Source organism: Emydura macquarii, unplaced genomic scaffold (genome assembly GCF_026122565.2).
Source record: "Emydura macquarii macquarii isolate MOO-44397 ecotype Brisbane River unplaced genomic scaffold, CSIRO-AGI_Emac_v2 contig_849, whole genome shotgun sequence".
NCBI lineage: Eukaryota > Metazoa > Chordata > Testudines > Chelidae > Emydura > Emydura macquarii.
The window spans coordinates 97,608-115,398 of record NW_027130986.1 but is presented as its reverse complement, the minus strand read 5'-3'; the positions used below and the strand labels follow the sequence as shown (position 1 = coordinate 115,398).

The following is a 17,791-nucleotide window of genomic DNA, read 5'->3' as shown; positions in this document are numbered from 1 at the left end:
TGCGCCAATACTACTCTTTGTACTGGGACTGACGTTACCTTCAATACTGACATTTTTGGCATAGGTGGTGCTGACTACATTGGGAGCACCAGTTCTGACCTTGTTCTGGGCCACGAATGAGTGGGATTGCCTGTAGGCTCCCCCTATGTCTCTGAGGTCCTGGGACTCTTCTTTTTCAGAGTTCGCAGGAGGGGATCTGAAGGCCACCGTGATCAGATCAGTGCAGCTACCTGGGTTGGCGTACACCCCGAGGCTGGGATGGGGTGAACTTACTGGCCACCAATGCCTTATCCATACCAATCACCCCCTTGGGCTCTGTGGGAAGCTCCTCGCTCCTGGAGATTGCTTGTCATCCAAGTCAAAATCGAGGTCACCTGCTTCTGCGGCATTGGTGGCTGCAGATCAGCCTTTCCTGTTAAGCAACTGCTGGAGTTTTCCTGTCTGGAGATGCTACCTTAGGAGCAGCACCCATCTATGACACAGCCAACAGCCTTGTCCTCGCCACTGAGTGATGCGGTGCTTCCATCCAAAGGACTTCAAGGCACACCAGGACCTTTTACTCCATGTGGCTGTGTTTCTCGGTGTTCAAGTGGAGTTTCTTCAGGAGAATACTCATAAACTCATGAGTTCCAGAAGGGTAGCTGTGTTAGTCTGTTTTTAGCAAAACAGTGAGAGTCCTGTGGCATCTTAGACTAACAAATTTATTTGGGCATAAGCTTTCGTGGGCAGAAACCCACTTCATCAGATGCATAAACTCATGGACGTTCTCCAGCTCCCTGCCTCTGGGAGGGTGGCCCTTCCAATTGACTATGTGCTTCTTGAGCCTGTGAGAGCTCTTTGGGGTATACTGGCCTTGGAACTGCTGGTGGCCAAATGCTTGGAGAAGCACTATTTTGTGCCCAAGCCGGGATAGCAGTTATATTTCAACTGGTCCCAATCTCCCTGGTGGTCATGGGGTGAATGACAAAGCCTGGTAGGGCAGATTCAAGTCCACCCCAAGGACAGAGACTCTTAAGTGCCTGGACCTTTAAGGTGGAAAGATTATCCACAACCTCTTCACTATAGCTGAGGATCACAAACAGCAAGCTTTGCTGGCCAAGTATGACTCACTTAATTGGTCGGTTATGGCCAAATTTAAAGAACAATTGCCCAAGGCATCTCATGAGGAATTTCGGGAGTTTGTTGCTGAGGGCTGCTTGGTGGCCAAAATGTCTCGTTAGTCGGTCCTTGATGTTGTGGACGCTTTGGCCAGGGCAATGGCCTCCGTAGTTACTGTGAAGTGGGTTTCCTGGCTCCAAAGCTAAGGGATCTCTCTGGATGTTCAGCAGGCAATTGAGGACTTGCCTTTTGATGGCTGGACCTTGTTTTTGGACAAGACTGATTAAAACCCTGCATTCCTTTAAGATTTTTGTGGGTGTATGAACTACCCACACAGAGACACCCCTAGAGATACAGAGACACAAACAGCAGCAGTATAGGCCGCAGCATCCTTTTGTGCAGCAAGACCATCTGCTTTAGGGAGTGACTCAGGCCAGGCTCCCTCTGACACTTTTCACTGCAGCTGGCAGTCGATTCTGCTGTACACATCCTATCCCAATCATTCTCTGGGTCATCGCCAAACTCAAGGCAGATCGAGCCAGGATCATTCTGATCAACCCAGTGTGGCTGAGACAGTGCTGGCTCTTGGATGTCCTTGTTCTGTCAGTTCAGCCTCCTATGCTGCTTCCTCTCCTTCCTGACCTCCTCACACAGGACCACGGCCACATCCTGCATACAGTGATCAGTTCCCTGCACCTTAGTGTGTGGCTGCTGCATGACTGAATGAGGAGGAAGACTATACCTGGTCTGGTTTTCTGTCTCCTTGAGAGCAGGCAAACAGGATATTTTTAATATATGTCTCCTCCTTATTTTGTTTTATATGTTGTGGCTGTGGGAAAGATGAAATTGAAGCAAGTTTTACTCTGTGATTTGAAACTGGTCCTGTGATCTGACAGTGGTCACTAGTGCTTGAGTGAGCTGCTAAGAAATAAAGCTCTGTTTTTCTGTGTAGTTTCACTCTAGAGGTTGGCAGTTCCATGTTTCCTTGCATTTCAGAGGGCTGAAGGAAGTGTGCTGTCTTGCTAGCACACTATTCTTTTTTGAAGGTTTGATGGGACAATCAACCTTCACTTGTAGTTAGTTATTGATACTATGGCTCCTAATTGCCCATTACATTGTCATAAGCTACCATGATATTGTGATGACTTGCAGCTAATGGAAAAGGGAAGTTAGCTAGATATACTAGTGGTACAAGTCTGCAACATAAACAGTTGTACAGGAGGCAAAGCTTGTTTGCCACCGTAGCACTTGCAAAATTCTGGCAAGTGCAACTGTTACAGGGAATTGACAACCTTAATCAACAATGTTGTTAATATCTGGTGATGGTCAGGTGTATCTCAGGCCTGGTCTAAACTCTCAACCAAATTTGGCAGCAGTCAATGGGAGATACCCCAGCTACGTAGAGTAGCTTGCATGTCTCCTGTTGAATTTCTAACTTCTACTTACCGCAGTGTCCTCACTACTCTGCTCAGACAGGAAATGGCTTCCTGTTGACGCAGCGTTAATATTTTTGCAGGGGTGGATTAACGTGGTTGACTTTTGGATCAATTGATCTGGAAGAATCGATCTGGCAGCTGCGACAGTGCTGCTGTGAGTGAAGACATACCCTTAACTGTCAATTTTGACTGGGTGCATTCACCTCTTGTGAGTGCCTCCAGGCAGCTGGGTGTGATCCTACATACTCTTTGTTCTGGTGCCCTCTGTAGGTTGTCGTCCTTTTTGGGTCTTCAGTGGCTCAGCTCTCTGGCTAAGTCATACAGTTTAAAAAGGATGAACAAACCCATTCCATGGTACTGAAGTCCGAAACAAACACAAACAAAAGTCTTCCAATTCTCTGGCTCAGGCAAGACTCGGCGCCTCCTTTCTGAGGGCACCTTTTCTCTTCAGCCCCTCGTTGGGCTCCTTTAAGTTCAGCCTTCTGCTAGGGCTTCTAAAGGAAACTTCTCCCCTTCTCCAGGCTTAGTAAAGAGTGCAGCTGGAAATGTCAGTCTACCCTCACTAGGGCCTTCAGCCTGCATCTGGGCCATTTTAAATCTAACCCCTTTTCTTGGGCTTTTTGGGGTTTAGGCCACTCCAGCCCTAGCTGCTGGGGGGACCCAGGCCTTCCCACTACACCAGGTCCCAGCCCATGGACCCTATATATTGCAGCCATGTACTGCTTCTGTTACTTTATTGCTTCTGCTGTTCCCTGGATCTTTTCCCATGTAGTTCCTTTCTCTTCACCCTTACTTTAAGGTTTAAGTTCTCAAATCCTCTTCCTCCTCGCTGAATGTAATATCACCAGAACCCTTCTTCTGGTTCTCTTCTTGGGCTCATGTGACCAATAACAAACACCCTTCCTTGCTTCTCTAGCCCCAGCCTGAAAATGACCTGCTATAAGGACCTGCAGCTCCTTTTATCTGAGACTACTGTGCTGTGATAGGCTGCTTTTCTGTAGCCTTTCTAGGCAGGCCTGGAAGGCCCATCTTCACTGCTCTTTTCCTGGGGCAGGATGCGGTAGGGCCACAAGACCTCAAAAGGCATGGTACACCCCGTCACAGGAATCTTCAAATTATTTTGCAAAGATCAGAATAATGATCTGATGGTGTTACCAGTTTTGCCCGTTACCTTGTGATTAGGGTGATGTTCCTGGGGGGGCAGGGCGGACGGTTCTGTAATTTTATCAATGTACTGCTTGTGTCACTTGTGTGTCGATATGGAACTTTGCTTCTCCCTTCTGCACATCCCTTCCCAATGAAGCTACCCTGCAGGACCTAGGTTTCCCATGGCTGGGTTCCTCCAGCACGTCCTTATCCCCACTTTCACACTACAGTTGTTCTGGTAGTAACCCCCTGGATGAGCAAACCCCACAGGATTTTTGGGCATTACAGGGATCTTTGGCTTAGGTAAGAGGAGCATTGCTGCAGAGCAAGATAGGGAAAGCCAAGAACACGCAAATGTAAACGAAGTTCGGGGAGAGTCTGGCAACCAGCTTGATTACAAAAGATATTTTATTGCCAGGTATATAAAACTTATGATACTAGTAGTAATAGCCATACAAGGAGAGACAAACAAATCAAAGTTACAATTTTACACGATTTCAACTGGGACCTTGGGAAGATCTAGCTCAAAGTTGTTTACAAAAGTAACCCCATACCCAGAGTTTAAAAAAAAAAAAAAAAAAGAGAGAGAGAGAGTTGGGGTCTCACCACTTCGTGAAGCTTGAACCAGTCGAGGTTTCCAGGTGATGGTTGTAGCTGAGGATCCGGGGGCTGGACACAGGTAGAGCCCCCAACACGATCAGTCAGGACAAGTCCTGGTGGAACTGATGCAGCTTTTGGATTCAGGCATCAGAACAGAAACTTGAGCTTGGATAGGGGTTTTTGTAGGGAAACAACAATGATTCAAGGAAGAACACTAGATTTGTTTATAGATAAAGGATAACTCAAGGAGAGTATACCAGAGTTGTTTGGTTTAGGCTGGACAATAGGACCTGATCATTCCTGGCTATGGGCGGTGTTCCTTCTAGGGAAATCACAATGCAATTAGGCCGATTCAGTATTTGGATGCCAATAAGAGGGTTCATTACTAGAATTGGTCTGATAACTACTGAGCTGGGTGTGTGCAGGCATTAACATCGGGAGCAGTGATCCTCCATCATGCAGTGCTTCCCTGCTTCTCTGGTCCCAGAGTTTAGTGTGGTCTGTGCCTTGGAATCTCGGTTCTCCATTCTGTACGCTAACGGAGATGCTTCTTTGTCACATCTTTGATGCAAATTGGGTTATGGGAGTTGCCTTAATCCTGTCGTCCTTGTTTGGAGGGTTTTAGGTGCATCTCCCACTGCTTTCTCATTGCTTTTCGTAAGTCTTTCTTCTGATCAGTTCTGGTTCATGCAGAGGCTGGGCTGGGAGATGGGGGAGTGCGGAGTCTTTTATGAGCCAGAGAGGCTGGTTACTGTGCCCTGGTTCCCCAAGAACACAGAGCTGACAGGTAACAGTGGCACTACAATATCCCACTCCATGGTAATGGGATTGATTTTTGGGAGGAAGGAGAAACAAAAGCAGTCTTGTCTGTTGACTTGTGGTAATTTCTGGGGAATGTATGGATTATGACCTATAAACTAGAACAAGTTCCTTTTTGCTGGTGTTACCCAGCAGGAAAATGTTGGAACTATTTTTTAACTTGATTTCAGTATTTCACACAGAGAGGGCAAGATACTTATTTTTTTATTTTGAAGTGATTGTTAAATCCCTGTTTAAGAAAACATCTCAGTCTGGACTTTACTATTCCATATTTGGTGGAAGATTGAGAGAGATGTGTTGGAGGTGCCTACAACAACATCTGTAGTCCCGCAAGTTTTAGCTCATTTTCGTTTTAGTTCTAGGTATATTAGAGAAATTTTATTAATGGTATAGGTTGACTCTTTTCTGGCAAGGAATGAAGATCAGGTATTCATGATGATTCTTAGACCTACCGATTGCTTTCCATATTGAGATCATGGTGTGTGCTGATGACAAATCTGTGACCTTACCAGACATTAGTCATCTTTGAGCAGTTCTACTTGTTAAGGGATCCCAGATGGTAGTATTAGACAGTAGCTCTGGGTGGTGCCACAGGATTCTTTCTCGTCACCCCCTCCTGTTCACTGTGTATGAAAGACTGATGGGAAGCTTGGTGACAAAAACACGGGTTAGTGTTTTCAATGTGTTGATGAGACACAGCTATTTTCTATCTCTTCTGATCCTGCCAGTGCAATGGGGAATGATTTGTATACCAGGATCTAACAAATTAAGGCACAGTTGAGGGCTAGTTGACTCAGACAAGGCTGAAGTTTTATAGGATGATGGAAACCATTGGAAGAAATGGCTGTAAATTATATCAGCGTTCTTAGTTAATGGGGATAAACAGGTAGCAGCAGTAGCTAAATGCTTTTGAATTTGCCCCTAACAAGAGAGTTGTGCTTTTACTTTAAGATTTGGACTTTACCGTGATGCGTTAGAGACTCTGAAGTTGATTACTGCAGTAGGTTGTCTGCAAGCTTACATCCTCAAACCGGGGCCCTGTGTGCGTTCCACAACAGCAAACTGCAGTTCTCCTGCAGAAAATAACCTTTCATTAAAAAAACAAAACTTTCAGCCCTTCCGAACATGAGGAGTGAAAAACTGAGGCAGTGAGATTTGCCTTAGTTTGTGGACAGCCTAAAATAAGTGCTCCCATCATGTCAATGAGATGTTAATCTGATATCCACTGACCACTTAAATTGCAAAATTAGCTATTAAACTGATGATCATTTGACTGGATTCTTTTGCTTAGCCCACAACAATTTAATACTTTCCTAGATGCCAACCCCCCCGTCCCAAACTAGTTGCCAAAACTTTCATATTGTCTCTAACCTATGCTGCTTTGATTAAAAAACAAAAAGCAAATGAGTAGCATATTGAGATGTTTAGGGGCAAAGTAAATTAAATTGAATTTAGTGTAAAATAGAACACAAAAATACTGAACATACTGCTAAACTGCTTAAAACACCATTTTTAGTCTCCCTGAGTAAATCAGTTACTAAACCCTGGGATTTTACTGCAAAATTTGGAACCAGTTTGCAGCAGAGTACATCTGAGAATGGGAAGAGAGAGCTTGCTTCAGACATTACAGAAAATGTGAAGGTAGGTCAGAATATATTGGTTCATTTAGTAAGCAGAGTTTTGTGCAGAAAAATCATTATACCTGTTTTGTTTTATCTCTGGCTACTGCAGAGTTTTTTTTAAACATTAACTTGCATATATGGTAGAAAGGGTTTTCTTTTAGATTGTTGTTTGCATGACATCTGCTTGTTCCTTGAGTTTTATTACTGCTATTCCGTGTATTCTGTGACAGAGCAACAGTATCCTGAATTAACTTCACAGAATTAAGCTAAACCTTACTGAACTAGGTTTAATACCTTTGGGCCCACTGTATTAAAAATGCAATTGTGTTGTTGACAGATTGTGTCTCTCCATAGGAAAGGGGAATAGGAAAACAGCAGAGGTGATTAGGCAAATTTGCTCAGGTTGTAACATCTCCAGAGAAACACTGCCCTTTGGAGAGGTTTGAATATTCTAGTTCTAACTGAAGCAATAGACTAAGAAAGGATTTTTGGACAAATAGCATAGTTTTTAACAGGCTCAGGGCCTTCTTTCTGATTCAGCAAGCGGACAGGACTCTGGTAAGCTGAGGTTGTTATGAATTTGTGACTATAGAAGAGAGACCCCTGAGCAGGAGTTTGAAGGGCTGCTCCTGCCAGAGCCCGTGTTAGAGTTGGGGTGATCTCTGGTAAGCTTATTTGCATGTTAAGTTCTTTTTATTGTTTTTAGTATGTATTCTCTGTAGTGCTTTTACCTTAAGAATAAAATAGACTTGCATAAAAAGAGCAGCATGGTATCTATAATTCGGCAAAGTCACATCTGCTGGGAATCACACAGTGTATCAGGAAACTGTGCAGCCGCATAGCCCAATCAGAAGGGAGTGAGATGTGGGTCCTTCACCCAAGTAAAGCAATGACTGAGGAGCTGGAAGCCTGAGAATGGGTGCCCTTGTTGGACAACTAAGGGGAAATACATGTGCAGTTGCCCTGAGCTGTGACAGTATCTGATTTGGGTGACTCTATTCTGGGAAGTAGTGACTATGAGAAAGATTTGGGAGTCATGGTGGATAATCATCTGAACACGAGCTCCCATTGTGACACTGTGGCTAAAGAGCTAATGTGATCCTGGGGATGTATAAACAGGGGAATCTCAAATAGGAGTAGAGAGGCTATTTTATCACTAAATTTGGCACTTTTGCGACCTCTGCTAAAAAGCTGTGTCAAGTTCTGGTGTGTGTTCTGGTGCCTTCTATTCAAGAAGGATGTTGATAAATTGGAGAAGGTTCAGAGAAGAGTCATGAGTGATTAAAGAACTGGAAAACATGCCATACGGTGATGCTCAATCCTAGTTAGTTTAACACAGAGAAGATTAAAAGTGACTTTTTACAGTCTATAACAGAGGTGGCCAGACTTACTAACCCTTGGAGTTACTTACAACAATTTTCAGAAGTTCAAGAGATGGGATGCACCTGCTGGGCCTCCGAGAGGTATGGATTTTTCATACTGCTGAGAGATGTAGGTATGCCATTGTAGACCAGACCTAAGGGTCTTAGTCTCCAAAACTAGCAAATCATGAGATGGGTTGCTAAAATCTGCGGGAAAGGTTTGTTAAGGTGCTTAAGCGTTACAAACTTCCAGGGCCTTTAAGCTTTTCTAGGAACTGATATGGGACCCAGTGATCAAAGATCCTTGCTTAATTTTCTTTTGCTTGCACACAATGCACAGGTACCCAGTTTTTCAAAATTAAAATGTGCAGACACTTTGTAGCTGAGTATTTTGATACTCCACACACACCCATGCCACCTTATGAGTATATTCTTTCAACCCAGGGATGAACCTTTATGATTTGGGAAAGAAAGATGCTCTCTTCACTCATCAGTTTCAGGTGCTTTACTGACACAAGTGTTTTAGTCAATAAATATAGTCAGTCTGTAGTCTCTCATGCTTCCCAGAGATCTTGCATACTCCATTTATGGGGTGCTAATGCCGCATCATGGAAAGTACATTGGAGTTGCTAGTAATGTACCATTTTGACTGTGTGATAGGAGCTGATGTGGGACCTTTACATATATTAAGCATAGATTCAGTTAGCAAGTGGGAAAAAAGGAAGCTGATTTATTTAACTTAATATGCTAAATGACATTGCAACTGTGTTTTACTAAAAGGAAGCTCTGTTTTGAAAATTCAGAAAGTTTGGTCCTGTCCTCTTTTAGCAGTTTCATTGCAAATGAATCTCCGTCTGTTGGAAAAACAGGAGCAGTTATTTGCGAATAAGCTTTGCTAATGTGCTCATCCAGTTTCTCCGGTAATATTTTCCTTCATGTTCATGACCATCCCTTCGTATCCAGACCAAAGGAGCAAACAGATGAGAAACTAACCTGTTCTGCCTCCATCTTACAGGATCCAAAAATATCACCATAAAAAGAGCTTCAGATTTCCTTCCTGGTGTATTGAAACAATACACTTGTAGAATAGTATCACTCTGGATTTCTCTGGCTTTGATTGCCTGAAAGTTTTAAAGGGGCGGGTATATTATTCCTTTAAAGCTGGACATAATTTCCTTCACTCTCTCTCTGAGTTGGTCATTTAAAGCACCACCTTATAAAATCTGCGCGTTATCTTCTCTCTGTTCTCTTGGGTTGGGAAACCAGAGTAACAGTGGGCCAGTGTCATCCTCTTCACCTTGAGCACAATACTGTAGTGTAATTCATATACACTACAGTGCAAGTTGGCATCAGCTATAAGTCTTGGATCTTTCATTTTTTTCTTTTGTTTTCTAACAGAACTGAATATATTTTGCCTTGAGGTACACAGAAGTTAGAAAATACGCAGCTGTTAGAGCAGATTTGACAAAATATGATGACCCCTATGCTTGTGGCAATGTGTAGTAGGTCAACTAAGCACTGGTCAGCATTATTAGCAAACCACTGTTTAATTATTTTGTTAAACTTGGCCATAAATTAGGACAAAACTTGACTAATAAGGTGTATTTTTTTAAACTGCTCAGAAGTTGAGTATCTTGCTGCAATGACGGTGAGCTGTGAGGGTCTTTGTATAAATTTGTTCTGTACATGGTTTTCTGGGGTCTGTAGTCAGGCCATCTTTTCAGTGCCTCCATTCATATCTTAATGAATAACTTAGGACCCTGCTTGAGGGTGTGTGGACGCCTTAGATAGCATCTCCCAGCTGAACTGTTTCATCCAATGGAATCAGGGCTGTATTTCCAGGAAACAAATGTTTTAGTTTCTATTTACCAGGAGTTTCTGCTGACTCCAGTAAATTTTTAGGTAGTTATTTTGGTAGTTACATTTTACTCAAGTTTTGTACAGAAAGAATTTTGCAGACTGAAAGATAAAGATGGAAACTTAAAGGATCTATTCCTTTCTGGATTTATCATGAACTGTACAAATAAAGAGAAATTGCTTTGAGAAGCAGATTTAATACTGAGGCCTCCATTTTCTGTACATCAGAAATTTAGATCATCCATCCATAGATTGTTTGCTTATACAGCAATAGCATAGCACTGTTTGTTGATTTTTTTTTTTTTTTTTTTTTTTTTGTGGGGAGGGAGGCACTAGAACATGTGACAAACAGGATCTAGTTATTGAATTTGTAGAATCGTTCAACTAGACTTCCTGTATATGACAGCATTTTATGATGCTGGACAACTTTAATCAGTGCTTAACTTACTCTTGGTCTACACAACAGAGTTAGGCTGATGTAAGGCAGCTCACATCGACCTAACTCTGTAAGTGTCTACACTACAACAGTGCTCCTGTCTATGTAAGTTGCCCACTACATCGACCTAATAACTCCACCTCTGCAAGAAGTGTATTGCTTAGGTCAATGTTAGGGTGAGGCAGTGTCTGTGTAGATACTAAGTTGTTTACATCGCCTGTTGGCTCTCTGTCCCATTCAGGGCTGACAGTTCAGGTTGTGAGGGGATACTGCTATCAGTGCCTCACAATGCTCCACACAGTTAAGTCAGTGGAAACGCCTGCACCACCAACAGAGGGGATGTAATTTAGATGGACTTAATTTTATAGTGTAGACAAGGCCTTAATCTTTATCCGCTCTCTGGACAACGGGAGGGTGGGGGGTTTCCTTTCCACTGTTTTCAGTGGACTTCTTAGACATACAATTGGAAAGTCCTGTGTGTAAAATACCAAGAAACAATTCTTTCAAATTTAGTTTGTCCTGGTTCTGTTTTCATAATTGTGGTTTTTGATTTTTTTTTTGTATAGAGTTGTTGACAGCTGGACTAGGAATTGATAAATGTTACCACTGATTCTGTCTATATACTGTGCGTATATTGTGTGTGTATGTAAATAAATAAGGTGTGTATAAATCATTGATGAGTATATTATAGAAATATTGTTGTTAATATATTTGTTTAGAGAAGATTTATATATTGTTTATAAAACTTAGTGGCTGGAATCTTAGCTTGCAGAGAAAAGGGGTGGGAAGTCACTCCCAAGCTGAGACTTTTTATGCCAAGATGCAGTCTGTAGTTAACTTGTTCAGCCACGTTATAAATGCATAAAATCTGTGTTACTAATGGAAATGCTGACACAGTCCTTAACCTCAGCAGTTGCTCGCATAATAGATTAATATATTTCTAGCTATAATAATGTTGTACTCTGTCTTCTTATTCCTGTTTACTGGCAGATGTTGATGCTTCAATTCATAACAAGCCAAATAGCTCTGAGGCCTAGAAATCTCCTTGCTAATATTGGGACATAATGCAATCAGGTGGTTATAGGACTTGATTTTTTTAAAATTAGACATGTGCATTGAATTCCATGTATAAAATGCCTTTAGTAAAAAGTGCTTACCCTGAAATTTCAGTTCCTGCAAGAAGGTCACTTGGTGTGAGACATTTGTCATAGCCAGATCCAGATATGTGGAAAAGTGGGGCTTCAGCCTCCTTTGCAGATTGGAAGCAGAAATCCGACTTGCACATAATAGAAGGACAAGTGTCCTCAGCATCTATGAAATGCAAACCCTTGTTTCTAAAACTTCACAAGATGAAAGGTACCCATTCCAATTATACTCTATTAATTAATAAAATCAGTTACAACTAAATAATGTAAGTTGCTTTAACTTGTTAACATTTAATTTTTTCCCCATTTTAAATAAAATGTGTATTAAATAAATTATTAATACAAGTAAACTTAAAACTTGGAAGGATTCTAAATGCTGGAACTTTCTAATCATTTAAGGCCAAGCCAAGCCAAACCATTTGTTTTGTCAGTCGCTTTGCTGTTACAGCTTTGATAGAGGAACTTTATTAAAATGAATAGAATACTCTTAATATTCAGAGATTTTTCGATTCTGATACAGGGGTGGTTTGGAAATGAAAGTTATTCTGTTAAGACTCCTTTTCATTCCTAAAATATCAGATTCTGCACAGATGTTCGAAAATTGCATGTGTGCTGAAAACAGATCCTTGAGGATCCCAAAGTTTTATGATTGATTTAAAATAAAATGTTAGAGGAATATATTATTTTTCACCTGTTGTCCGTGTATTGATGTGAAATATGAATTTATGGTCAATTGAACTGAACACAGGATTGGGAATCAGGAATCTGAGTTTGAATCCTGGCTCTGATGTGGCCTTCATCTGTGGCCATGAACAAGATGCTTAATCTCAATACTTCAACATTCCCCATCTGTAAAATGGTGATACAAATGCATACCTCACAGGGTATGGGTAAGGATTAATTAGTACTATACATAACCGGTACACACACACAACTCAGTCCTGCAACAGGGATTCATGTGAATATTCTCATTCTGATGCATAGGAAGCCCCAGTGATGAGTGGAGAAGAGGCTACGGTGGCAAAACCAGATTTATCCATCACTTGGAGCCAGAGACTGTTCCACTGAAGAGCCTGCCTGCTTAGCTGCACTCCCTCGGTTGCTTGGAGATTTTGCTGAATGTCCCTGCTGCAAAGCATCTCTTTTCATTTATTTAAAAAAAAAAAAAAATCTATTTTTTTTTCTTGATTAGAACAACTGAATCAGTCTTTAGCTGGGCTGCTTGTGAGGGTTCCCCTCAGCCTCTTCCGGCCTTCCTCTCTTTTGCTGAGGTACTGCAGCAGCTGCTGCCTCTGTAGTTCCACACAGAGCATAGGGGTGGATGACAAACTGCAGGAGAGCTCCCTATGCCTGTATGGAAGCCTGTTATTCTGCAGCCAGCAAGCCAGATAGGTTCTGTAGTAAAGGCTCTTCTTGCAACCTGATAAGCTCTTCAATATTCTGCTGCTACTTTGCTACTGGTAATGAATGGATCTGGTTCTGTCCCCAAAGCTGCAAACTGACTGAAGATCTGTTGTCATTCTATGAACTATCCTACTAAAAGGAAGGAAATTTTCAGGTAAGTACAGATACATTTTCTGTTGACTAAGGTAGTCTTGTAGGATAATCACCTAAGTTTTATTTCTGACTCTGCCACGAACTTTTTATGTGTTTACTCGTAAAGTCCTTGAACCTACATAGTGCCAGGGAGTGAATGAAACTTTCAAGAGGCCAGGAAAAAACAATGAAAAAATTGGAGATAGGTTGAGGGAATATTCATCCTAGGGGCTTATGTTGGTGCCTATCACTATGATACCTAGGCAACTTCTCTATCTGGGACTTCTCTGTGGACTCTGGAAGAGGCTTTATTTCAATGTAGATATTGTTGAATAGGCTAGCAGGAGGCTTCACAGAATAGGCCAGGGAGGAATGGGAGGAGGGCCTGCCCACTGTCCCTTGCTGAAAAGACCATTAAACCTTAGCAGGCAGGAAAAAAAATCATGCTCTGTGAACTTATCTACTCTTTTTTTTTTTTTTTTTGGCTCCCTTACCCGCAAAAAATTATGAACGTGGAGCTCGGTTTGATTTTTGTGAATCAAGCTTACAACAGGAAGTGGTGAAGAGAGTCTCTTTGATGTGAAAGTTTTGTCCTTCTCCTGGTATCTCTGGTCAGAGCCTCAAGGGCTCTCTAGTCCAGCTGAGTAGCTCTGCTAGGAACCAAAGCTCTGAATTTTCATGACATGGAAGGCTGCCTGCTGGATCTATGTCTAATGTGTTTAGTGAAGTAATTTTGTAATATTTTATATAAACAAGACCCATGCCCCCATTTAAGGATTCAGCTGATATCACTTATTTACTAAGTGATATGTGTGAATTGTTTCAACTATTTTTCTGTTATTTTAAGTACTACATCTAATTCTACAGCACTGGTCGCTGAATTCACTAGTAGAGTTGATAACTGTTCAGTACCGATATTATATGCAAGAGTTTCTCTTAGTATTTTCTAGTAGCTTCTCAGGAACTAATGAGCATGCCATAAACTTTCAGGGCACATTTACTATATTCAAAATGGTAATTCATGCAAATGAAAGCACTGGTATATTATGATGGTTGTTTATTTGATTCACTGGATTAATTGCTGAAAAAATTCAGTCTCTTCTGTCAAAAATGTTGGTTCTTATTTGTGGAACTTTCCTATGTCATTAGATCAAGCCTGTGGCTTTACTACAGGGCTGCTTCCAAATTAGGTCTTAAACACTTTGCCAAGTGCCTACCCAATACAATCTAAATGATCAGAAAATCTATACAGAAATATACTTATATTGTCATGTCATCTTTTCTCTCTCCTTGTGTATTTTATACATCATTGCATCTCGTCATTAAGCAAGACTGAAGTTCTTTGCAGTAGGGACTGTGGCTACGTGCACACTGACAGCGGCAAATTCGCCGCCGTCAGATCGGTCTATCTGGATTGATTGAGTGGAAGTGAAGACCCGCTCAATCGATCCGGAAGTTGGTTCAATTAAACCACCTCCTCAAAAGGCATAGCGCTGCGTTGATAGGAATGCATTTCCCATCAACGCGGCGCAGTGGAGACGGAGTGCTAAAGGGAAGCTAGGAAGTCAACAGGAGTTATGCAAGCTACGCAGAGTAGCTTGCATAACTCCCGTCGATTGCTGCCGAATTTTCGGGTAAGTGTATACTAGGCCTGTCTTTCTTACTCCGTAGTTTATAAAATACCCTGTACCATGGATCCACTGATTGAGGCCTATTGATACTGCTATAATATAAATGATAAAAAGAGTAGATTATATGGAAAATATTTTAAAAATATACTTGTTTCACAATTCACATTGAAATATTGACCTTATGGAAGCATAAATAAGTTGTAATATGGCTTTTATATTGATTATTCCAGATTTCACTGCATGCAGCTGTTTTTAGTAGAGGTTAGAGTAGTTAACCAGAATTCAGGGCTTCTTTTCTTGCTTCTGAACTCCCTGCGTGCCTCAGTTTACCGGTCTGTAAATTGGATATAACATCTAACTTACAATGGTGTAGGAAGGATTTATGTTCAAGCTCCTTGAGATACTTGGATGACAGATATTGTATAACTGAAAAGTGTTTTCTCTGATACAAACCCATTACACCATGGAACAACGAATACTTGAGTCTACAATAGAATATGGAATGTTGACAAAGAATCCTCTGATCTTTTGGTGAACTTAAATTAACTCAGTTTTGTAAATCTGTTCTGCCTTCTCCTTTCTACCAGGAAGTTAAGAAAGACCCAGAACCTAAGGATGATGGTTTGCCAGTCAAGAGGGAGAGGCATGGGACTGTAGCAAGCCTTGTACAGCGCATGAGCACCTACGGTCTTCCAGCAGGAGGATTTCAACCCCATCCACAATCCAAAAGCTTCAGAAAGAGTATGTAGCTTCCCACTTTCCTTGCATTATATAAATTACCTAGATCAATAGCTTATGATACTTATTTTCTCACTACTTTTATTCAGTGTTGCTTGAATTTTTTTAGGCCCTGTGGAAACCTGGGTGATGGGTGGGGCACTTCACTGCAGGACCATATTATCCATTAGACACAATAGGCACAGTGCCTAGGGCCTAAAAACTTTCAGGGCCTATGAAAAATTTTGTGTATATAATTTTTTATTTTAATTTAAAAAACTATTCATTAATAGCTTAAAATCAAATAAGTTATTTTGTTCGGGAGGCCTACGAAGGCAGGTGTGCCTAGGGCCTACGAAGGTTTTAAAATGGCCCTGCTCCACTGCAGTCACTCTGGGTTTATATCTGAACAGAATTTGGCCCTCTGACTTAATTGTGGTTCCATGGATATAGCTGTGCTGTATTGAAGACTGTGTCAGAACTGCAAGCTATCGCTTCAAGAGTCGGTGGCGAGGGTGGAGGCAGAGGAAGGGAGTGACAGGTTTCCTGCTCTTGCTTGCTAGCTAGTGGGCTCCGTAGGGAAGGAATACCCTGGTACAAGGTTTATATGGCATTCTGTAGAAGCCTTGTGCACTTGTATCTGAGAACAGAATTTGGCCAACTGTAAAATCCAAAACTTACGGAATGTTGTGTTTTGTTCATCATAAAGTTCAACAAAAGAGAACCATTTTGCAGCTCCCTGGGTGCAGCCGTGAGTACAGCCACATAATACCTGGAGGGCAGGGTGGTTCACTGGCATAGTCAGGTGGTGGTCACCTTGCATCCTTTGGATCAATTTGAACACTGGATATATGATCTCTTACCTGCCAAAGGAGGCAGGAGACCTCAGTAAAATTTGTGGTGTCATCCCCTTTGTTAGAGGATCTGTTCTGTCTGAGCAATCAAATTCATTTTCTTATCTCCAGCAAAGGAAATGTGTCTGTTCAGCTGATAGGAGCTCTTAGCTCGATTTTTTTTTAAATGTGTCTTACTTGTTCTGCTTAAGGTGGTACTTAAATTTTTTTATAGCATTGTAAGTTTGCATGGTGCTGTACAAACACTGTCATGTTCCCTTCCCTAAAGAGTTTATAATCTAAGATAGAAGAGACAGATGCAAGACACTGGTCAGCACTTGAGTTAGGTGATGGTGCAAGTATTAGATGTCAGATATGACTAATATCCACCCTCCTGGTCTTTGGGGCATCTGTTCCAAGAACCCTTTTGAAAGTAAAATGAAAACTGCTTTCAAAATAGCCTAATAAATTTCTGGATTTGTACAACCTTGAGATGGTTTCAAAGGCTTGACTCACCACAGTGAGGGGGAGTGCCTTACAAAGGGTGAGACATTTACAAGATATAATTTAGATCAGGAAGAAATGCTTGAAGCTGTCTCCATAGCAGCCAGCATAAATCCTGTTGCTCTTGACCAAAATCCTTGCTGGAAGTGCTCGTATATCCTGGAAATCTCCTTTTTTAGAGAAGCTCTGTCTCATATCTTGAACTCTCTCAGAATTCTAGGCTCATGCTGGTATTTAAGAAATGTTTCTAGGGTCATTTCTTTTGACAAGGAAAATCTTGCTTGTGAATCCAGGGCATTCTAACAGGCAACAGGTTGTCACTCTCTAGTTCATTCAGATTTCTTGTGTTTTGTAAGTTTGCAAAACCCTGCATCTTCAAAGAACTATCAGGTTGAGAAGATTCATTCAAGAGTGTTCTTTCCTGTAAGAAGTCTAAGAAAGCCTTCTTCTGATAGGAGATCACAGGGTTTTCTTTGAAGATGTCACTTCATCTTGTGACTTCAGATCCCCTGGGTTGTAGTCACTGTCTCCTGTGCTAATTAACTCAAGCTTACTAACATTACATGGCAAAACTCCTTTCTCCTCAAGAAGTTATTTGTGAGCAGAACAGTTAGTCTCAATCCTCTTTACCCCTGCTTCTGAAGAATTTATCAGGTGTTTCAATATATTTTGTAGTTTTCAAGGTCTCTAGTAGCTTCCACAAATCCTGGGTCTGAAAGACACAAAAAATGTTATGTTTCTTTTTCCACATTGAATCTTTAACCTCTGTAATCAAGGCTGTCATTTGTAGTGAATTTGCTACTGGAACCTGTAGAATTTATCTTCACTTTCTCATCAACCCATTGCAGGTTTTTGTTTGTGTCTCTGGGCACTAATGCTGGATGTTTAGGGTCCTCTTCTTTTGCTTTAACGCAACTCGCAAAAATATTGGCAGCTGAACTTGTGAAGGATGGACACCAGGGCACACTGCTGACTCATATCCAGCTTCTTATCCACTGTTACCCCCAGGTCCTTTTCTGCAGAACTGCTGCCTAGCTTGTCGGTCCCCAG

The 17,791-nt window shown here is 41.6% G+C and overlaps 1 protein-coding gene across 1 annotated transcript in view; it reads left to right on the top strand.

Annotated features, from left to right (window-relative positions):
* CD2AP (CD2 associated protein) overlaps positions 1-17,791 on the top strand; it is a 122,054-nt gene that overhangs the window by 38,238 nt on the left and 66,025 nt on the right. Inside the window, exon 3 of the mRNA XM_067543459.1 lies at positions 15,275-15,428. Coding sequence (XP_067399560.1) covers positions 15,275-15,428 — 154 coding nt within the window. The remainder of the gene's footprint in view (positions 1-15,274; positions 15,429-17,791) is intronic.